This window comes from Bufo bufo, chromosome 11 (genome assembly GCF_905171765.1).
Source record: "Bufo bufo chromosome 11, aBufBuf1.1, whole genome shotgun sequence".
NCBI classification, from domain to species: domain Eukaryota; kingdom Metazoa; phylum Chordata; class Amphibia; order Anura; family Bufonidae; genus Bufo; species Bufo bufo.
The window spans coordinates 38,392,526-38,416,103 of NC_053399.1; the positions used below are offsets into that span (position 1 = coordinate 38,392,526).

The 23,578-nt window shown below is 43.9% G+C and overlaps 1 protein-coding gene across 2 annotated transcripts in view; it reads left to right on the top strand.

Annotated features, from left to right (window-relative positions):
• The first annotated feature begins 1,230 nt into the window (after positions 1-1,230).
• Positions 1,231-23,578, top strand: part of ZFYVE1 (zinc finger FYVE-type containing 1) — a 39,985-nt gene continuing 17,637 nt past the window's right edge. Inside the window, exons 1-5 of one of the 2 annotated variants that reach the window (XM_040412735.1) lie at positions 1,231-3,306; positions 9,546-10,050; positions 16,456-16,670; positions 20,342-20,448; positions 22,214-22,322. In XM_040412735.1, the coding sequence (XP_040268669.1) occupies positions 2,830-3,306; positions 9,546-10,050; positions 16,456-16,670; positions 20,342-20,448; positions 22,214-22,322 (1,413 nt within the window). In that variant the 5' untranslated portion in view covers positions 1,231-2,829. The remainder of the gene's footprint in view (positions 3,307-9,545; positions 10,051-16,455; positions 16,671-20,341; positions 20,449-22,213; positions 22,323-23,578) is intronic. The other variant, XM_040412736.1, reaches the window with a different exon arrangement.

Here is a 23,578-nt window from a genome sequence, read left to right on the forward strand (position 1 = left end):
CTAGACAGCAGTGTGTTATTATAAAAAACCTTGTCCTGCTTGCGAGCAGAAGGAGACGGTACAGTGCGTGCCTTCTCTTCATACAGCTGATTGGCGGGGGTGCCAGGTGTCGGACCCTCGCAGATCTGATATTGATGAACTATCCTCAGGTCCTATAGATGATCAATATTAAAAGCCTTGGAAACCCCTTCAATAAATGTGAATGCAGCCATTATAGTGTAAGAATAGAGGGGAACCACAACTCCCAGCATGTCCAGGCTATTATTATGGGATATTAGAAGACATTATAGATTAAGAATATAGGGGAACAACAACTCCCAGAATGTCCAGGCTATTATTATGGGATATTAGAATACATTACAATGTGAGTATCTAGGAGAACCACAGCTCCCAGCATGTCCAGGCTATTATTATGGGATATTTGAAGACATTATAATGTAAGCATACAGGAGAACTACAGCTCCCAGCATGCCCAGGATATTATTATGGGATATTAGAAGACATGTCAATGTATCTAGGTGAACCACAACTCCCAGCATGTCCAGGCTATTATTATGGGATATAGGAAGACATTACATGAGACTATAGGGGAACCACAGCTCCCAGCAAGTCCAGGCTATTATTATGGGATACTAGAAGACATTACATGAGACTATAGGGGAACCACAGCTCCCATTATGTCCAGGATATTATTATGGGATACTAGAAGACATTACATGAGAATATAGGGGAACCACAGCTCCCAGCAAGTCCAGGCTATTATTATGGGATACTAGAAGACATTACATGAGAATATAGGGGAACCACAGCTCCCAGCAAGTCCAGGCTATTATTATGGGATACTAGAAGACATTACATGAGACTATAGGGGAACCACAGCTCCCATTATGTCCAGGATATTATTATGGGATACTAGAAGACATTACATGAGAATATAGGGGAACCACAGCTCCCAGCAAGTCCAGGATATTATTATGGGATACTAGAAGACATTACATGAGAATATAGGGGAACCACAGCTCCCAGCATGTCCAGGCTGTTATCATGCGATGCAGAGGACATTTGAGGGAGGGAACACCCCAGCACCTCCCCCACCATGCCTCCCACAACATGTTGTTCACAACACAAGTGACTACACAGCCCCGTCATGTAGGAAATTGCAGGGAAGAGTCATGTGACCACCTCACAGCACGTGACTCTTACATCATCACACCTACCAGGAGCAACTCCATTCTAGGCACTACCGTGTCAGAAGTCACCGGGGGGCTGACCCGGGAGAGCGCCGCTGTCACAACAGTCTCCGCCGGTCACGGCTCGCACCATAGATCCGGCCTGTAGAGTTGTCCGGTGTCCGGGAGGAGCTGCCGTGGGATCCCTGAGTCACTGCCGGATGCCGGCTGGTACTGTAAACAATAGATGCCTGTAGTGTCTTCCTGAGCAGGACCATCCCAGGTGCCTCCAGCCTCCTGTCATCTGAGCGGCCTCCTACAGCTCTCCTGGCCTCCTGCGTCAGATCCCATGATCCAGCAGTCCTTGGAATATTTACTGTGCCGGGTGTAGGTTCCTCCAGGACACTGTCCATCTAGGAGGAGCAGCCTACTGAGTCTCTGGAACCCCAGAAGATCCCTGTCTGGACCTTTGGACCCTTTTAGTTGATCCCAGGAGATGCCTACATTGCAACGTTGATCCTCAGTAGATCACAGTTTGGAATAGGGATCAGAAGACGAAGATCCCTCTCACCAAGAGTGTAAACTTTGAATAATCCCGGTTGTTACATTGTAACACTTGAAGATCCTTCTTACGAATACTGTAACCCTTGTTGAGGCATCGTGACACCAGAAGATCCAACCCTTATAGAGCGTAACTTGGAGCGATCCCTTCTGAACCAAGAGATCCCTCTTACAAACATTGTAACTCTAGGCGATACCCATTGAGACACTGTGATGCACTAAAAAATCCCTCTAACGAAGAACATAACCCAGGGCCATCCCTATTGACAGGAGATCTTTCTTACGAAGAACGTGACTCAGGAACGATCCCTATTTCTACAGAAGATCCCTCTTATGAAGTGTGATGACCCTGATCCTCCATGCAGAAGATTCTTCCAGTTTTAGTTTAGCGTCATCAGAAGATGTCTTCCTTGTAACAATCATCTGAGAATATAATTTGCTTTAGTATCAAGGACAACTAAGGAGACAGTCTCCTCTGAAGAACATTGATGCCATTTCATCCACGGGTCTAAGTGCTGCTGAATTGGTAGATGATCTTCTAGAAGAGACTCCAGCTCTTACACGCATTAATTTAAATTTTTTTATGTTTACTTACTTTGGTCATTGTCTCCATCCACACACATCACTGTATACATTGAGTAAGACGGGTCTGGAGGGAAGGACTAGATGACTGTTATTCTTCCTCGTCACTCTAGAATAGTCCACTGGTGACACCTCAGCTGACAGGGAGCCCCATCTCAGGTGGCAATGCATTTGTCTTACCAGATGTAAGTTTAATGTCTAGCAAGCCTGACATCCCTGGCTGTACATTGTACGTGCCGTTCTAGATTACAGGTGGGCATTTCAGATTTCTAGACTCCTCGATAATGAAGTCTCTCAGTAGACCCTACATCACTACTGGTTTCGGAGCCCTGGCTTAGTTTTGAGTCACGTGGTTTAATTTTAATGGAAATACTGTGCAATAAACCTAATTTCTAGAACTAGTAACTATATTTTTATTAGGTTAGCTTTCCTTTGAACCAATATTTTGCTCTTTGGTAAATTTAACCATAGCCTTTAACATTTCGAAGGAACTTTGGTTTTAGCTCTTAACTAGAAGATGAGCAGCCAGGGTGATAAAATGGCCATGACGGGTTTGATGTGCCAGGAGAACTTTGCATGTTCTGGAAGCGAAGAAGCCGTTTTCGAGTGCGACGAGTGCAAAACATTACAATGTCAGCGTTGCGAAGAGGTTCTGCACAAGCAAGAGAGGCTCCAGAACCACGAGCGGGCGTTGATACCGCCTGGCTATGTCCCTTACTGCTCCTCATGTAAAGGGGCAAACAACTGTGGCCCTGCGGGAGCTAGACCTCGGGCGGCGGTGAGGTGTCTCTCTTGTAAAATTGATCTCTGTACGGACTGTCAGAAGCGGACTCACTCTGGGGGGAACAAACGAAAGCATCAAGTCACTTCTTACCAAACAGTAAAGAGCCATGAGCCTCAGGAAGGTCCAAAGATGGATGACGAGACCCAGAAAAAGAAGATGACCGAGAAAGTTGTCAGTTTCCTACTTGTGGATGAAACTGAGCAAATTCAGGTATTTACGTTTTACAGTAATATTTCATAGCGCAGTATACACCGTCTAATTACTTGTCTCAATTTTTTCCATCTTGACGAAAACTAGTAGAGGCAGTTTTATTTTAAGGCTGCGTTCACATCTCCGTTTAGGAGATTGGTGCAAATGCCGGCTGTTGGCTGGACAAAAACCGTTGTATGCAATGTTTTTGGTCCAGCCAAAACCTGACATCGAGGCCTCATGCACACGGCCGTTGTTTGCTCGGATGCGGACCTATTCACTTCAATGGGGCCGCAAAAGATGCGGACAGCACTCCGTGTGCTGTCCGCATCCGTTGCTCCATTCCGTGGCCCCGCATAAAAAATAGAACATGCCCTATTCTTGTCCGTTTTGCCGACAAGAATAGGCATTTATACAATGGGCCGCCCGTTCCGTTCCGCAAATTGCGGAAGGCACACGGGCGGCTTCCGATTGTTGCGGATCCGCGGTTTGCGGACCGCAAAAAATGGAACGGTCGTGTGCATGTAGCCTTATGCTGGAAATCGGCCCGATCACTGCCAGACTTCATTGCAGCCAGTGGGGATCCAGCGGTGAAGTAGAAGATCCAGCAATACCGGATCCTGTGAGATCCAGCAGGCTGCTCTGTGCCGGAACAGCCTGCATGATCTCCGAATGGAGATGTGAATTTGGCCTAAGCTAGTAATATTTTGGGGGTTGGTGAGGAAGCCAGTGTATATTGAGGTGACGTACACAGCACAGGTAGAAGGTAAAATGTCCATACAGATCTTGTCCCTGGTCTGATTCAAACTCAGGTCCTCTGCTGCAAGGAAACATTGTGAGCCACCGTGCTGTGTATTTCCCCTGAAGTCCCAGCTTTTTCTATGCCGTTTACTTCTATACGTTTATACAGTCAGCACCTGCACAGTCATATGCATTAACATGTACTTCCTTTGCTGGATATTACAGGTTCCAGCAGAGGGAGTATACATACGGCTGTCCTTGTTCATGATTTCACACTCGGTACACATGACGAAGGTGTCCACTCCTGATGTGAAAGAATCAGCCAGGGGACATCTGAGGACGCCAGATCCAGACTCTGGCATCACATATAAAAATTAAAGGGGTTGTCTCACAGACAAAGTGAATACCAGGCACTTACTAATGTATTGTGATTGTCCATATTGCCTCTTTTGCTGGGTTGATTCATTTTTCCATCTCATTCTACACTGCTCGTTTCCAGGGGTTACGACCACCGCTGCAGTGCAGATACAAGGTGGTCAGGACAGGAGATGCTGTGCATACATGTGCCTATGTGCGCTACGGTCCCGGCTACCAGAGAGGCCGGTGCTTTTTCCTATGATGTGCAAGCATGACCACCGCTGCTGGATTGTAGGGTGGTCGTAACCCTTGGAAGCAAGCAGTGTATAATGGGATGGGAAAAAAATGAATCCAGCCAGCAAAGGAGGCAATATGGACAATCACAATACATTTAGTAACTTTACCTACATGATAAATGCCACATGCTGAAGTGAGACAACCCATTTCCATGGGGGGGGGGGGAGGGGAGAAAAGATAAAAAATCACAGACGTCGTGGGAGTTATTTGCTTGTTCATGCCACTTGTGTAAAGGTATTCCAGGCTAATTCTGAAGGCAGATTAGATTAGTAGATTGGGCAGGCGGTGTTTAGCTGGGAAACACAAAAAGGCGCACCATAGAGTAATAACGTACGGTTATAGTAAAGAAATTTCTCCAAAGTGGAGGCTCGCCTTGTGTGGTTGTACTAAACGTAGGCACAACTCTAGTGTAGACTTATGGGTGGGGGGTGTTGGATGCCCCTTGCGGTGGAAGGTATGCAGCCAAGGATGCAGGTACTTCTAGTAGGGGATGCCTGGAAAGGCAAGTAGATCAGCAGAAAAATATCTTGCGGCGAAAAAACCATTGCAATCTGTACCTGATGAAGGGGACCGTTGTCCCTGAAACGCGTTGCACCACCTGCCAAATAAATCGCTGGAATTTAAACTCTACTATTGGATGGTTTTTGCACCGCGGGATTTTTTTCTGCTGATATACAGATTAGATGACCATCGGTCACCGATTTTGGTGGGACCAGATAACCATTGAGTGTGTATGGTGTTGTCCTGATGTTGAAAGAATATATAAATGTTTCTGCACGTGTAAACAAGGGATGTGCTGCTGACAACAGTGCAAATGAATGGCCGCATGAACAGTCGTAAGTAGGGAATGATCATCTGAATAACTGTTGGCCGAAAGCCCAGTCGTAAGGCCGTTTTCACATAGTGTTTGGTCAGTGACCTCCTCGCAGCTTACCATGCACAGTGCCGCCCATTCGATAGTGGCTGTGCTTGGTATTGCAGCTCAACCTCATCCACTGTCTTAAGGGGACTCAGCTGCGCCTAGGCCATGTGACCGATGAACGTGACATCACTGGCCTAGGAAGAGGCGGCATGACCTTTTAATACAGCTGATCGGCATGAGTGCCATGGGGTGGATGAGCCGAGAAAACGGATAAACACTTGAACAACCCCTTTAAGGGTGCATTGACATGAGATGGATATGCTCTGATTGTGCTTGTGGCCAATTTGCAGCATTTTACAGAACTCTCATCCACACACTGCAAAAAAATCCCCAGCCTGATCCGCTGTGCGGATTTTAAATCTGCAGCGTGACAATTTCTGCTGGGATCTGCAAAACATGAATATCCACATTTTCTCCCATTCTATATTAAAAATGCCTAGTCTTGCCTGCAAAATGAACAAGAATAGGACATGTTCTATCTTTTTTGCGGGATGGTGGAATGGACATATGGATGCGAACATCACATATTATTTGCAGCCCCATTGAAAGAAAAGGGTCCGCAGTCGATGCCGAAAAATTGTGGACCAAATATACGGTCGTGTGCATGGGGCCTTAGGCAGCAGGAGGGACACTTCCCAGGATCCAATGTTATTTCCGCAGATAGCTGGGCTATTGATCATGACACTTTTATAGGTGGTGTAAAAATGCCATGGAGAACAAAAATCCTCTCTTTCATTATTGGGCTTTAACCTAAAGTTTTTTTTGTGTGTGTGTTTTTCTGCACGTTGGTGGTTTTTGCACCTGTATTTTTGGCCTAAAATCACCAGCTCCAGTTTTTAGCTAGTGGTCTGTGGGAAATAAGAAATGCAGGCAATCCCAAATAACCCACTTAGTAGGTGATGGGCGCTTTTTATCAAATATTTCTCCTACACAAAGTCCTAGTAGACAAAATATCACCCTGTTTCTCAGGGAACCTGTCATCAACGTTATGTTGCCCATACTAACGGCAGTATAAAGTACAGACAGGTGAGCTGATTTCAGCGGTCTGTCATTTATAAGTTAAAAGTAAGCGATTGCCGAGAACCAACATCACAATCATTGCAGACTGGGCCTGGAAAAGAGTCACAGCCACCTGAGAAGAGTCCTGGTTATTCATGAATTCCTGCCCACCTGCTGATGGCTGACAGTCTTCTACCTAGTTTTCTCTCTTTCTCTCTGGGAGAGAACTGCCGATCATCAGCAGATGGGGAGAGAGCAGGAGATTAGGAATAACCAGGACTCTTCTCAAGGCCCAGTCAGCAATGATTATGATGTCGGTTCTCAGCAACCACTTACTTTTAGCTCATGAGTGACACAGCGCTGACATCAGCATTTCTGTCACTAATTTATGCTGCCCCCAGTGAGATCAGCATAAAGTTGATGACAGGTTCCCTTTAACCTTTATTTTTCATTACTATAACCTCATTTAATAGTGAGAGTACTGTTTAAAATATAAACAGTGTAGCCACAGTATTATCGGCGATTTGTAATGAATATCCGCTAACTGCTGTCTATTATCTCAGCAGAGACCGGATAGTCATTGGTTACATGCACTGGTGTAATGCGCGCATTAATCTGAACGTTCCAAGGGTTACAACAACATTTATTTTTTTTTACTCATTTTAATGTGAAATTATCTCAGTGGTGAGGAATTCCCCGAGCTGTGTGCGCCAGAGAAAGCTCAGCGGAATTCCCCGTTCCAGTGTTTGCACTGTTTCTGATTTTCTAGTTGTCCCAGAATGACAACTTTTTTTAATCTATCCTCAGGGCAGGTGATCAGTATCTGATTAGTGCTGGAATCCTTATCAGTCACATGAATGGGATACTTTTTTTGTTTTCATTACTTTGCACAGTTTAGTATTGTCTACAAAACTTGATATTTTACTGTGCAGCCCCTCTACAAGATAATTAATAAATATTGAAAAAAAAAAGGCCCAGTACTGACCCCTGAGGTACCCTCTAGTGACTTTGACCCAGTCTGAATATGTACTGTTAACCCCTTGAGGACCTTTACCATACATGTACAGTGCAAGCCCATTTCCTAAAAATGGTGTCCGCTCCAGGGTGCAGAGGATGCCATAGACACCCAGTTTCTGGTGTTTTAAACAGTGGACACCCAGGGCTAATGTTATCGCTGATGACAGACTTTTTTTAACCTCCTCAGATGCCGTGGTCAGTCGTAATTGTGAGCCAATTGGGGGGGGGGGGGCGTTTGTTCCTTGTGGTAGTTTTGGTCTCTACCACAGCAATAGTTCCTGTGGCAGGGCTCCATAGAAACGTATTGAATGTCCCATAGGCTGCAGTGATAATTCATTGCAGTCTGTGGGATAAGCAATCTAATGATCACATGTTCAAGTCCCTTAAGGAGACTTAAAAATATGTAAAAGAAAAAAAAAGTTTCAAAAAATATATTCAAATCACGCCTTTCCCCGTAATAAAAATAAACAATAACAAAATAAAAATAATTTGCCGCCATGTCCCAGAACTCTTAAACTGTTCAAATATAAACATATTGTCCTGTACAGTGACCGCCGTAAGGAAAAAAAAAACAACAAAGTATTAAAACAAGAAAAACTATGGAAATGAATGAAGATAACAGGTCAGTTTTACAACAGCATAGGAAACGTGGTAAAAACAAATATATTTTATTTTTTTTACACTTCCACCCCTTTTACACTTTGGATTTTTTTCCAGCTTTTTTCTACATCCTATGTAATGTAAACTGATGCCATTAGAAAGTGCAACTTGTCCCTCAAAAAGAAAACAAGCCTCCACATATGGCTATGTGAATGGAAAAATAAAAAGTAATGGCTCCTGGAAGGGAGGGATTAAAATAATGAAAACACAAAAATGTAAAATCGCCCTGTCCTCGGGGGTTAATAACCACCCTCTGTTTTCTATCACTGAGCCAGTTAGGCTACTTTCACACTGGCGTTTTGGCTTTCCGTTTGTGAGATCCGTTCAGGGCTCTCACTAGCGGTCCAAAACGGATCAGTTTTGCCCTAATGTATTCTGAATGGAAAAGGATCCGCTCAGAATGCATCAGTTTGCCTCCGATCAGTCTCCATTCCGCTCTGGAGGCGGACACCAAAATGCTGCTTGCAGTGTTTTGCTGTCCGCCTGACGAAGCGGAGCCAAACGGATCCGTCCTGACACACAATGTAAGTCAATGGGGACGGATCCGTTTTCTCTGGCACAATAGAAAACGGATCCGTCTCCCATTGACTTTCAATGGAGTTCATGACGGATCCGTCTTGGCTATGTTACAGTTAATACAAACGGAAACGTTCATGATGGATGCATGTGGTTGTATTATTGTAATGGATCCGTTATTGCAGATACATGACGGATCTGCCCAAAACGCGAGTGTGAAAGTAGCCTTACAGACATTTCCCCCCGGTCTAAGCATTCTCATTTTATATACTAACCTTATTTGTGGCACTGTATCAAATGCTTTGGAGAAGTCCAGATACACGACATCCATTGACTCACTGCAGTCAAGTCTAGAACTTACCTCCTCATGAACCATTATTATAAATATATGCCCAAATGCCTTTCATTAATTATAAAGTAATATTTATGTATTTTTAGTAATATTATTTTCTTAATTCTCAGAGAACCACTTTACGATTCTGGGTGATTGCCAGCTCTCCTCTTTGGTTAATAAAGTATCTAAAGTGATGAACTTGCTCCTCTTTCACTTCCATGTGACCTATCAGGGACAACCTTTTAAAGATTAATAGACCAGCATTTAAAAAATCTGTTGGTGGAAAATTATTTAAAAAAATAACTAATGGAGGGGCGTCCCCTAGCAACTGATACAATTTCCATTCTCATTTTTCATAGGTTGTTTAAAAAATTAATCTGAATATAATTTTTCTGCTTCATATTTTTGAAACTATAGGTAGAAGATGAAGAGGATTTCTTGAGAAAACTAGATTGCAATCCTGAGGATTTACTAAAAGTTGTCTCAATATTTGGAAACACCGGTGATGGTAAATCTCACACCCTCAACCACACGTTCTTCTATGGACGTGAAGTGTTCAAAACCTCTCCTGCTCAAGAGTCCTGCACTGTTGGCGTATGGGCAGCGTTTGATCCCGTCCACAAAGTGGTAGTCATTGACACAGAAGGACTGCTCGGGGCCACGGTCAACCTGAGTCAAAGAACTCGGTTGCTTCTTAAAGTCTTAGCCATTTCAGATCTAGTCATCTATAGGACTCACGCAGATCGTTTGCACAATGATTTATTCAAGTTTCTTGGTGATGCCTCTGAAGCCTACTTGAAACATTTTACTAAGGAGCTGAAGGCCACCACTGCTCGCTGTGGTTTAGATGTGCCACTTTCCACTTTGGGACCTGGAGTCATCATATTTCATGAAACTGTACACACCAAACTATTGGGATCAGGTAAGCAATTCCATGCTTGGTAAGATATTAGGTTAATTGATATATCTGAATGGATTAAAGTGAACCATTGCCAGTTATTTGGCAATCCTGAAGGAGCAGGTAGTACTAATATAAAAATTGGAAATGACCATAAAGCCTTCCTTTTTCACAAACAAAATGACCTGGAAATAGAAGTCCTGTTTAGTTAGGGTTTAGAATCATATCTTTGTTTATTTTAATGCATACCTATCATTTTTCGAAACTGCTAAAATGTCATAAGTAGTGTTGAGCGAACTTCTGTTTTAAGTTCGGCTTCCGGTTAGCGAAGAATCCCGATATGGATTCCGAATTCCGTTGTGGTCCGTGGTAGCGGAATCAATAATGGCCGATTATTGATTCCACTACCACGGACCACAACGGAATTCGGAATCCATATCGGGATTCTCCGCTAACCGGAAGCCGAACTTTAGACGCCGAACTTAAAACAGAAGTTCGCTCAACACTAGTCATAAGGTTTTGATCCGTGGGGGTCCGGGTGCTGAGACTCCCTCATATCTGTAAACTAATTAAGGGGCACAAAGAAGCATTCATCTGGCTGCTTTGCTCCTTTGTGTCTGTTCAGCTTTCCGAGGAAAGACCAGTATACGGTGTGCAGATTCAGAGAAAGCCCGAGTATGCGGTATAAGCATTTATAGAACTATGAATCCGTACACCACACACTCTTCCTTTATCAGAGAGCCAAGCAGAAACAGAAGTGGTCTTAGCTGACCACTTCACCCAATACACTAAGTTTAATCAATTTTCCCGGAATCCATATTATCCTAAATCCATTCTTGCACGTGTATAGCATGATTCTCACACCCCACCAAATATCCCCACACTATATCCAAAGTATCATTTGAGATCTTCCCCTCATAGTATTGAGCTCACCTACATGCCATCTACCTGTCTTGTTCCCTGCGAGAGACCGTAGGCTCCCCTCTCATCTCCAGGGCACCAGGAGTGAGGGATTCTCTCACTCAGACATTCCCCTGGTCTGATCAATGTTTGTGTGGCTACACTTGACATTTTAGTATATATTACCTTGAGGAAGGGACTGGTCCGGTCCCGAAAGTTTCGAAACGTGTTGTTTTTATACACTTTTTTAATAAACTGCTTGATATAACATCACTTCCCTGAAATGCCTTTAGGGTTAGCAGCGTCGTTTAAAAAGTCCTCTCTTCCTTTTGTTCATATGTTATTGGCTGTATTGCCATGAATTCTAAAGATCAGGGAATAAATAGGCTAAACACGACTTAGGTGCATAAAAAAATTGCTAAACTGCGATAAAAGATATATAAAACGAATATATACATAAAGTAAGTAATAGTCACCAAAGCCATGTAAAAATGAGCTATCTCCCCATCGACTAGTTCCCAAAATGGCACCTGGCTGACGCCCACGTGATGCAAACAGAGGTAGTGGTGGCAAGACACATCTTACCCTGATGATGTCTTCAATGGAGCTGACTCCTGCTACCTGCCTAGCTGTTTTTTTTAGCTTCCTGGTCCCTTCTAAAGGTCTTCAGTGTACGGTAAGCATGTACGGTTTCTTCAGACCTCAGGAACACAGTCTGGTACCACTGACCAACTATATTACAAGATATTAAAGGGGAAAGAACCACTTGCCACACAATGACTTTGGATTCAGAATTTCCCATCTGGTGGGATGACCAGTTGGCAACTTGCCTCTGTTTGCATTCTTGGTCTGCTAGGTTGTTGTGCCCCTAGCTCAACGGTATGAGCCGAGTGGTCCTAACTTGTACCCCCTTCCCCTCATGCATCAGCTGGTATTGCCTTATTTGCGTTGTTTGTGTATTTATTTATTTTTTACTAGACAGTGCGAGAAGATTACACATTTTTGTAAAGGCAGTGGGACTGAATGAAAGGCCAGAATTCTAGGATCAGGAAGTGTACCCTAGTACTTCCATCTATATGCTGTATATTCACACCTTTTAAAACAAGTTATGTAACTACTGACGGCACGTGTAACACACAGGTGCCTCAGTGAAATATTTTACAGAATCTCAATTATCTCAAAACGGACCTGACTTTCCTGTACATTGCGGTGCTGTCACATTGTCCCCACATTCCAGTCTGTCTTTGTCATTTGTTATTCTTTCACCAATACAATCCTGAAATGATTGCTTGTCTTTATTATTGCAATGAGACTTTTAGTTTCCGATTATTAAAGAACCAATGAAAAAAATTAAAAGTCTGGATTCTCTTGGAGTCGTATCTTAGGGGCTGTGTGCCATAGGTCTAAGGTCTACATTTGGGGCCCCCAGACTTCTCTACTTTCATTCCTGCCTCTTCCACTGTTGCAGTGTTCCTCTGCTTTATGCTGCAAACATATTTATGTCAGAATTTAAGTCAGAATTTGGAGTTAGGAGCTGAACCCCCTGCATGGCCATGTAATGTAAGGACACTATTCCTTACTCTAAATATGAATCAAGGCAATGGCGTAAATTAATAATTAGTTCATAGTGTTGAATATGAATATGGTGGTTGTTGCCCTGGGGGTACATGGTTGTAATTCCTTTGCTAAGGCCTCCGTTCACGTTCCTTTTTTTGTGTTCCGTATACGGAACCATTCATTTCAATGGATCTGCAAAAAAAAGGAAGGTATTCCGTATGCCCTTCGCTTCCGTATTTCCGTTCTGCTCAAAGATAGAACATGTCCTATTATTGTCCATGTAACGGACAAAGATAGTACTGTTCTATTAGGGGCCAGATGTTCAGTTCTGCAAAAATCGGAATGCACACGGATGTAATCCGTGTTTTTTGTGGACTGCAAAATACTGAAAAAGCCATATGGTCGTGTGAAGGAGGCCTAAGTAGTGGTCGACTTAAAAATGTTGAAAAAAAATAACTTTTTGCGGATAGGATGCAGACCTATTCATTTCAATGAGTCCGCAAAAAATGCGGACAGCACACCGTGGGCTGTCCGCATCAGTATGTCCGTTCCGTAGCCTTAGGCTACATGCACACGACCCTGTGTGTTTTGCGGTCCGCAAACTGCGGATCCGCAAAAAAACAGGATGACATCCGTATGCCATCGTTTTTTTTTTTTTGGGGCGGATCCATTGTAACAATGCCTAAAACGGACAAGAATAGGACATGTTATATTTTTTTGGCGGGGCTACGGAACGGACATACTGATGCGGACAGCACACGTTGTGCTGTCCACATTTTTTGTGGACCCATTGAAACAAATGGGTCTGCATCCTATCCGCAAAAAAAAAACGGAACGAACATGGAAACAAAATATGTTTGTGTGCATGAGGCCATAGGGTTATTGGTTATCTGAGCAAGCATTCCCTGTTATCTGTGTTTTCTTCAATCCCCTCATCAGTTAGGGTCCCAGCAGTCGTGTCCCCCACCGATAACAAAGTAATAGTGTATCCTAATGATATACCTTCATTTTCGGTGATGTAAATAGCTCTTTAATTTGCACCCAATTAATAAAAAATTTGCTTTGCAAGTGATGTTTATTACAGTGGTTGTTTTAGGAAGATGGCATCTGTCCATATGGATATTATAGTAGGGTGACTCCTGCTTGAGGACCCCCTCCCCGCTGTAAGCCTGAATGCTTTGCACACTGGAGCCATTGCTCTAAACACCTCCTGAGGATACTGCAGAAGAATTGTCTGGTAGCTACAGGCTGGTTACAGTGTACAAACTCAAGCCTGTATTACACTTCCTGATTTTTCATCAGATGATCGCTAACCAGTATTCGTATGAATGCTCGTTAGCGATCATCTGGCAGTGTAATACTGCTGCTGATTGCCAGATAAACGAGCATCGGTTAATACAAGACTTGTTAAAAAATTATCATTTGCAGGCGGCCGATCGTGCTGTCTAATTATGATCTGCCGCTGGCTAACCACTATACAGCACGGGGACAAGCGATGGTATAGCGATCACTCTTTCCCATGCTGCGGAGGAGATCGCTGCATGTATTAGCAGTGGTCTCCTCCACTAGCAAGCAGGCGATTGCCGGGAAGAAACGCTTCCCTTCTGACAATCGTCTGCCACATTGGGCTGTGTAATACAGCCTTAGGCCTCATGCACACGACCGTTGTTGTGTTCCGTTCCGCAAAATGGCGTTCCGTTTAGGGGTGCACCGAAATGAAAATTCTGGTCTGAAACCGAAAATTCAGGATGCCCTTGACCGAAAACCGAAACCGAAACTGCCTTTTTGCCCAAATACTTTTAAAATACTTTTTTTTAAAATGATTTTATTAATAATTCTTGTCACTCTCATTCTACCCCCCCCTCCCTTGTCACTCTCATTCTACCCCCCTCCCTTGTCACTCTCATTCTACCCCCCTCCCTTGTCACTCTCATTCTACCCCCCTCCCTTGTCACTCTCATTTTACACCCCCCCTTGTCACTCTCATTTTACACACCCCCTCCTCTCTTGTTATTCTCATTTTAAACCCCCCTTGTCACTGTCATTTTACCCCCCCCCTCCCTTGTCACTGTCATTTTACCCCCCCCTTGTCACTGTCATTTTACACCCCCCTTGTCACTCTCATTTTACACCCCCCTTGTCACTCTCATTTTACACCCCCCCCTTGTCACTCTCATTTTACCCCCCCCCTTGTCACTCTCATTTTACACCCCCCCTTGTCACTCTCATTTTACACCCCCCCCCCCTTGTCACTCTCATTTTACACCCCCCCCCCTTGTCACTGTCATTTTACACCCCTCCTTGTCACTGTCATTTTACACCCCCCCTTGTCACTGTCATTTTACACCCCCCCTTGTCACTCTCATTTTACACCCCCCCCCCTTGTCACTCTCATTTTACACCCCCCCCCCTTGTCACTGTCATTTTACACCCCTCCTTGTCACTGTCATTTTACACCCCCCCTTGTCACTGTCATTTTACACCCCCCCCTTGTCACTGTCATTTTACACCCCCCCTTGTCACTGTCATTTTACACCCCCCCCTTGTCACTGTCATTTTACACCCCCCCTCCCCCTCCCTTGTCACCTCTAGTGTAGCCTGTGTAGCGTGGCCGAGCTCTGTTCGGTCCGCGGTACAGGAGCATTTGTTTCTTGTACCCGGCCGGACTGAAAGGAAGTGCACACTAAGTGAGCACTTCCTGTCAGTCCGGCCGGGTACAGGAAACAAAAGCTCCTGTACCGCGGAACAAACAGAGCTCGGCCACGCTACATTAACAACAGCACAGAGCAGACACAGCAGGCTGCGCAGCACTGAGCCGGAGATTCTTTAGAGCGGCAAGCGTTTAGGAGGCACAGCATGAGGGGCGCCGCCGCGGATGGTGAGCTACTTGGTGGGTGACAAATCCCACAAATCCCAAACCCCATATTTTCTGCCGATATGTACCAATATCGGCCGAAATGGATTAGGCCCATTTTCGGCCGATATTTTCGGCCGCCGGAATTTCGGTGCACCCCTAGTTCCGTTGTTCCGTGATCCGTTTCTGTTTTTGTTTCTGTGTGTCTTCCTTTATTTTTGGAGGATCACCAGACAAAAATAAGTCAAGTTTGCCATGCAAATGATAGGAAAAAAACGGACGCGCGGATGACAATCTTGTGTGCCTCCGCGTTTTTTCATGGTCCTTTTGACTTGAATGGGTCCGCGAACCGTTTTCCGTGAAAAAAATAGGACAGGTTATATTTTTTTGACGGACTGGAACCACGGATCACGGACGCGGATGACAAACGGTGCATTAGCCGAGTTTTCAACGGACCCATTGAAAGTCAATGGGTCCGCAGAAAATCACGAAAAACGGAACAACGGACACGGAATAAAACAACGGTCGTGTGCATGAGGCCTAAAGGATGCTTTCCTACAGTCAGTGTTTGTTCAGTGTTTGATCAGTGATTTCCTTCAGTGACTGTGAGCCAAAACCAGGTACGGGTCTAAAACACACAACAGGTTCAAATCTTTCCATTAGGGTCCATTCACACGTCCGTAGAATGGGTCCACATCCGTTCCGCAATTCTGCAGAACGGGTGTGGACCCATTCATTCTCAGTGGGGATGGAAAGGATGCGGACAGCAAACATTGTGCTCTCCGCATCCGTACTTCCGGTCCGCGGCTCCCGAAAAAAATAGAACATGTCCTGTTCTTGTCCGCAATAGCGGACAAGAATAGGCATTTCTATCGGGGTGCCGGCCGGGTGTATTGCGGATTTGCAATACACTACGGACGTGTGAATGGACCCTAATGCCTAAACTCTGAGTAACCTCCACTCCTGGTTTTAAAAAGCACTGACCAAACACTGATTGTGTGAAAGCGGACTTACCCTGTTTATAATCCGACCCCGCATTCATGCGTTACTTCATGGTTGTCCTGTCTTAGCAGTTCCAATACCTATTTACTTACTACTGTTTAATATGCTTCTTCTAGAGAAAGCCTCTGAGATACCAGAGAAGGTCATTCAGGACCGCTTCCGCAGGCTTGGTCGTTTCCCAGAAGCCTTCAGCTCTATACATTATAAAGGGACTCGCACCTATAACCCACCCACTGACTTCTCAGGCCTTAGGCGTTCCATCGAGCAGCAGCTGGAGAACAACACCACGCGATCTTCCCGTCACCCTGGCGTCATCTACAAGGCTTTAAAGGTAAAAGCACAGCAAAGCTGATGGGGAAGAATGGACATCCAAAGACGGGAGATGTGATAAAGATACAAGGAAGGTCCATCACTTATCCTTGTTTTTTCTGGGCTCTCTAGCTACTGTGGTGTCACAAATACTTAGTTTATCCATAAAATAGTTCAGAAAAAATAAGTATAAGTGAAGGTCGCATGATCAGGATGGTCGTCGAATCAGGACCATTATAGCAATTAGTTAATGCCCACAGTAGCATGAGTAATATGTTTTGAGCTAACATTAAAAGTCTTTTGCTTTAAAGGGTCATCAGTATCTGATCAGTGGAGGTCTGACACCTGACACCCCTGCCGATCAGCTGTTTGGGCAGGCACAGGAGCACCTGTGAGCACAGCCGCCTTCTCCAGCATTTCCTAGGCCAGTGACATCACTGTACATCGGTCACGTGGTCTTGGTGCAGCTCAGCCCAATTGAAGTAAATGAGGCTGAGCGTGATACCAAGCACAGCCGCTATACAATGTACGACGCTGATGCCTCCTCTAAATAGCTGATCAGTGTCGGACCCCCACCGATCAAATACTGATGACCTATCCATAGGTTAAAATATGTTTTAGTATTTTCACCTATGGATTTTGTTTTTGTTTGCAGATATTTATTATTTTGCACCATAAAAGTTACCTATTCCTTTAAATCTATATTTCCATAATATTAAATAGGTATTGTTAGTTGCCATGGTAACCAAGTTCAAGATCTTGTATTGTGAAAGCTGTACTGGGTCCATGTGAATGATTCCAGAAAAATACATTTCTAATAAGTCATATCAGCTGGCATAGGGTAAGATAGGACAGTCAGCGAATCAGCCTGCACGTGGAGAAAGACCAATAATATGATTAAAAAGAAAGAAACGTGCATGGTGAAAGATAGAAAATTACGACATGGTCCATCTAGTCTGCATATATAGGGGGAGATTTATTGTCTGCCTGAGCCACTTTTTGTGGTGTAAAAAAAGGTCACAGTGTTTGCAACTTTTAAAATCAGAATTTGTCACAAGTTGGGTTCCTGCGCCTTCTGAAAAGAGGGTGTGGTGGTGGGGCCATCTGGGCCAACACATTTATTTTTATTTATTATTTATTATTAAAGCGCCATTCATTCCATAGCGCTGTACATATGAAAAGGGGTATACATACACAATACAGACAATTGCACTAATCATAAACAAGACAAGTTACGAACTGGTACAGAAGGAGAGAGGGCTCTGCCCGTGAGAGCTTACAATCTACATGGTATGGGAGAAGGACACAGTAGGTGCAGGTGAAGTTGGTCATGGCGGTATAGAGGCAGCATTTATCTTGATTTGCACCTGTTTTTATGCACAAATGAAGACAGAAATCAATTTGATTTTGGCGGGTGGCCTGCCAGATGATAAGAAGCAATACTTCGATCTCATAGTTTGAGTCCGGCTGTATTCATAAGCAGAGCACTCCCCCGCCTTACATACCTGTGGATGGTGACTTGACAGACTGCTCTGTATGCACTTGTCAGTCACCTTCCAAAGAGTGGGGCGAGTCTGGGTGAGCACTCATCAGTCAGACTCAAAATATTTGTCCTTGTATCCTTTTAGAGATGCCAGTAGCAAAATGTCACATATTAAAGGGAATCTGTCACCAGTGACCTTGCTTTCCAGCTGTTTGCATAGACACGTACAGTAGCTGTGGTTCCCCTGATTAAAAATCTGTTTTTCTTTTGTTGATCTGAAACTCAGTTCCCAAGTTATGATCCGTTTTTCTAATCTGCAAGTTAGGCTACTTTCACATTAGTATTTTTTGCAGATCCTTCATGGATCTGCAAAAACGCTTCCGTTTCAATAATACAACCGCATGCATCCGTCATGAACGGATCCGGTTGTATTATGTCTTCTATAGCCATAAAGGATCCGTCTTGAACACCATTGAAAGTCAATGGGGGACAGATTGTGTCAGAGAAAACGGATCCGTCCCCATTGACTTACATTGTGTACCAGGACGGATCCGTCTTGCTCCGCACCACATCGCGGACAGAAAAACGCTGCATGCAGCGTTTTGGTGTCCGCCTCCAGAGCAAAATGGTGACTGAACGGAGGCAAACTGACGCATTCTGATCGGATCCTTTTCCATTCAGACTGCATTAGGGTAAAACTGATCCGTTTTGGACCGCTTTTGAGAGCCCTGAACAGATCTGAGAAACGGAAAGCCAAAACGCCAGTGTGAAAGTAGCCTTTGGTGTTTGGTGCAGCAAGGACGTTGCTGTTGCTCTCACCTAAGGGCTCTTTCACACTTGCGTTCTTTTCTTCCGGCATAGAGTTTCGTCGTCGGGGCTCTATGCCGGAAGAATCCTGATCAGGATTATCCCCATGCATTCTGAATGGAGAGAAATCCGTTCAGGATGCATCAGGATGTCTTCAGTTCCGGAACGGAACGTTTTTTGGCCGGAGAAAATACCGCAGCATGCTGCGCTTTTTGCTCCGGTCAAAAATCCGGAACACTTGCCGCAAGGCCGGATCCGGAATTAATGCCCATTGAAAGGCATTAATCCGGATCCGGCCTTAAGCTAAACGTCGTTTCGGCGCATTACCGGATCCGACGTTTAGCTTTTTCTGAATGGTTACTATGGCACCCAGGACGCTATTAAAGTCCTGGGTGCCATAGTAGTAGTGGGGAGCGGGGGAGCGGTATACTTACAGTCCGTGCGGCTCCCCGGGCGCTCCAGAGTGACGTCAGGGCGCCCCACACGCATGGATGACGTGATCACATGGATCATGTGATCCATGCGCATGGGGGCGCTCTGACGTCATTCTGGAGCGCCCCGGGAGCCGCACGGACTGTAAGTATACTGCTCCCCCGCTCCCCACTACTACTATGGCAGCCAGGACTTCAATAGCGTCCTGGCTGCCATAGTAACACTGAACGCATTTTGAAGACGGATCCGTCTTCAAATGCTTTCAGTTCACTTGCGTTGTTACGGATCCGGCGGGCACCTCCGGCAAATGGAGTACACGCCGGATCCGGACAACGCAAGTGTGAAAGAGCCCTAACCCAAGCTCCATTCCTTCTGTGTCCAGCCCCTCCCCCACCTCTTTGAATGACAGGGCCAGGCATTGGCAGAGCAGGGAGGGAGGGGCTGGCGACAAAAATGAGCAAAGCTTGGTGCAGCAAGAGCAATAGTTACGCCCTCCTTGCACCAAACCTAATTTGCATATTTAGAAAAAGTTTCATAACTTGGGAACAAAACCTCGAATCAACAAAAGGAAAAGATTGCATTAATCAGGTTAACCACAACTATGTGTGTGTACGAACAGTTGGGTAGGGAGGTCGCTGTTGACAGACTCCTTGCTAGCTGACAGATCCGCTTTAAAGGACAACAACTCCTCTTTTACACAAATTATTTAGAATTCTTACAGCATAAATCTACATAAAATGTTGACTATCTGACTTGTTTATCATTTACTGGTTTTGAATTATATTAACGTCTCAATTAATTTTAGATGGCAAAGGTTATCAGTTTTGACAGTTTCTCAACTTTTTTTATTTCCATTTTAACTGTGAAGATGGAGTTTTCCTTTTCTTAACTTTATTCTACCAGCAAGAAATGCTTGTTCAGGGAATTTATGAATTTTTCATAACTGATCAGCTGATTATGTTGCTTTCCAGGCATTGAGTGATCGATTTAGTGGTGAAATTCCCGATGACCAAATGACACATAGCTGTTTCTTCCCTGACGAGTATTTCACCTGCTCTGTGCTGTGTCTTAGCTGTGGGTAAGTGTCTGCTCATTAATGGCAACATGCCTGTGCTTTCCATTTTATCTTTATTGACCCATATTTGTTAAAATTATAGCTATCTGTTTCTGGGCCTATAAACTAATAGGACATAGAGATAAGGGGATAATTAGATGGGACATCAAAAAGATTATGAAGTTAAAAGACAGAATTTTGGATAAAAGATAAAAAAGAAAATAATGTTTAAAGAGAGTCTGTCGTGATGAAAGGCAGTGCAATCTGCAGGCCCCATGTTATAGAGCAAGAGGAGCTGAACAGATTGATATATAGTTTTGTGGGAAAAGATTCTGGAACACAGGAGGCTGCTAATTACATGCAGAAAGTGGAAGGTTGTATATGGCATAATTTCAGTCAAAATGTCTTGTAGTTATTTCTGAGAAAGATAATATAACCAGCAAATTTTGCAGGATATTTTTTACTGACCCAGGCATACCAACCACAAATATGAAATATGAATCCTTTCAATATGTAATTCAGTAGGTTCCTAAGGCTGAAAATCCTGGTGCTGGAGACCAAAGAAACACCCAAGTTCCCTGATCATAAGAACGTGTTAGATATCACAAAACATGATATTATGACAATGCTGCTTTTGTAGTGTATTTTCTGGTCTTTGGATACATACATCCTTGGTCCCAGCATTGGATGGTCTGGAGACGTACTATCTGTAGCTCGCAATAAGTCCATTAGCACCACTGTGGTAACAGGCAAGCAGTACAGTTTGGCATTTTTTTGTCTGCAAACAACTTGAACTGTGTCTAATAAATTATCTGTTCGAGCAAGATGGCATCAGAACTCATAACATCCGATCATGATGACCTGTCCTCATAATAGGTCATCAATATCAGATTGTTGGTTGTCCAACCTCAGGCACTCCCACTGATCAGCTGTTTGAAGAGACTGTGTCGTTTGTTAATAGTTCATAAATATCATGAAACCGGATAACCCCTTTAAATCTCTACTCTTCCTGAGCTTAGTATAGTGAAAGCCATCTCTATATATACACTTACACAGAGAATGCTATCAATTACTGATAACACCTCCCCGTGTGCAGCTTATCAGTGACTGACAGCTATCTCTGTATACACACTTACACAGTGAATGGTATCAATCACTGATAACACCTCCCCGTGTGCAGCTTATCAGTGACTGACAGCTATCTCTGTATACACACTTACACAGTGAATGGTATCAATCACTGATAACACCTCCCTATGTACAGCTTTCAGTGACTGACAGCTATCTGTGTATACACACTTACACAGTGAATGGTATCAATCTCTGATAAAACCTCCCCCGTGTACAGCTATTAGTGACTGATAGCTATCTGTGTATACATACTTACATAGAGAATACTATCAATCACTGATAACACCTCCCCTGTGTACAGCTATCAGTGACGGACAGCTGTCTCTGTATACACACTTACACAGTGAATAGTATTGGTCACTGATAACACCTCATTCGTTTACAACTGAGCTCAGAAAGCGCAGAGATTTAATTGTATAAATTACAAGTTTTACTGAATCTTTTCCCGCAGACCTATATATCAATCTTTTCAGCTCCTCCTGCTCTATAACATGCTGCCTGCGGATTGCAATGCATTTTGTGGTGATAGATTTTCTTTTATTATAGTTGGTCATTCACTAAATGTAGTAAAAGACTATATAGAGTTAATTTCTGCTATCTAATTCTGTACTTGTTTCTTGTTACTGTTTTCTTCTTACTCTGATCTTTTGTTTTCTAGAGCAGGATGTAAGAACAGTATGAATCACTGCAAGGAAGGAGTTCCTCATGAAGCTTCAAGACGCTGCAGATATTCCCACCAGTATGACAACAGAGTGTTTACTTGTAAGGTAAGTCGTATAGAGCCCAATAAATCAGTGCAGTTAAAATGCCATCTAGGCTTCTTTTAATCTCCACCAGGAATGGTCCACCAGAAATTTCTGCCTATTAAATATGAACAAATGGTGCTCAATGGAAAAGATTTTCTCACAATTGAGTTAAACAGTGATGGTGTTATTAACCCCTTCCCGACCAGCGCCGTAATAGTATGGCGCGGAGGGACGTGACTTGCCGCCCAGCGCCGTACTATTACGGCCCGTTGATCGGTCAGCTGCAGGGGATGGGCTGTTCCCGTTAGCCGGACCCCTGCTGTATGCGCTGGCATCTGTGAAAACAGCGATGCCAGTGCATTAACCCCTTTATGCCGCGGTCAGCGCTGACCGCGACATAGAAGGGGTTTGCTGCGGGTGAGGGAGCCCATCGGGTCCCCGCGCTGCTGTGGCGGGGACCCGATGGGTGAGAAGGCAGCCCAATGCCGTGCAGAGGCTGCCCAATGCCTTGCACGCCATCGGAAACTGCCTTCTACGGGAGCCGAGGAGATCCAGCCTCAGGCTTGGTCTCCTAGGTAACCTGTTAGTGTATTACTCTGTGTAATACACTAACAGGCAATGCATTACAATACAGATGTATTGTAATGCATTGCAGAGGGAATCAGAAACCCAAAAGTTAAAGTCAGAAATAAAGTAAAAAAAAAAAAAGTTTAAAACAGTGTTTTTAATTAAAAAAAAATAATGTTTCAAGTAAAAAAAGAAAAAACTGCCCTTTTCCCCTGATTTTATAATAAAAATTGGGAAGAAAAGGAAAAAACACACATATTAGGTATCGCCGCGTCCGTAACGACCTGCTCTATAAATATATCACATGATTCACCCCGTCCGATAAACACCATAATAAAAATTATATAAAAACTGTGTCACAAAAAGCCATTTTTGTCACTTTGCATCACAAAAATTGCAACACCAAGTGATCAAAAAGGCGTATGCCCCCCTAACATGTACTATCAAACCGTCACTTCATCCCGCAAAAAAGGAGACCCAACCCAACATGTACTATGAAACTGTCACTTCATATCGTAAAAAAGGAGACCCTACCTAAGACAATCGGTCAAAAAATAAAAAAGCTATGGCTCTCAGACTATGGAGACACTAAAACAAACATAATTTTTTTTGTTTCAAAAATGCTATTATTGTGTAAAACTTAAATAAATAAGAAAAAGTATATATATTAGGTATTGCCACGTCCGTAACGATCTGCTCTATAAAAATAT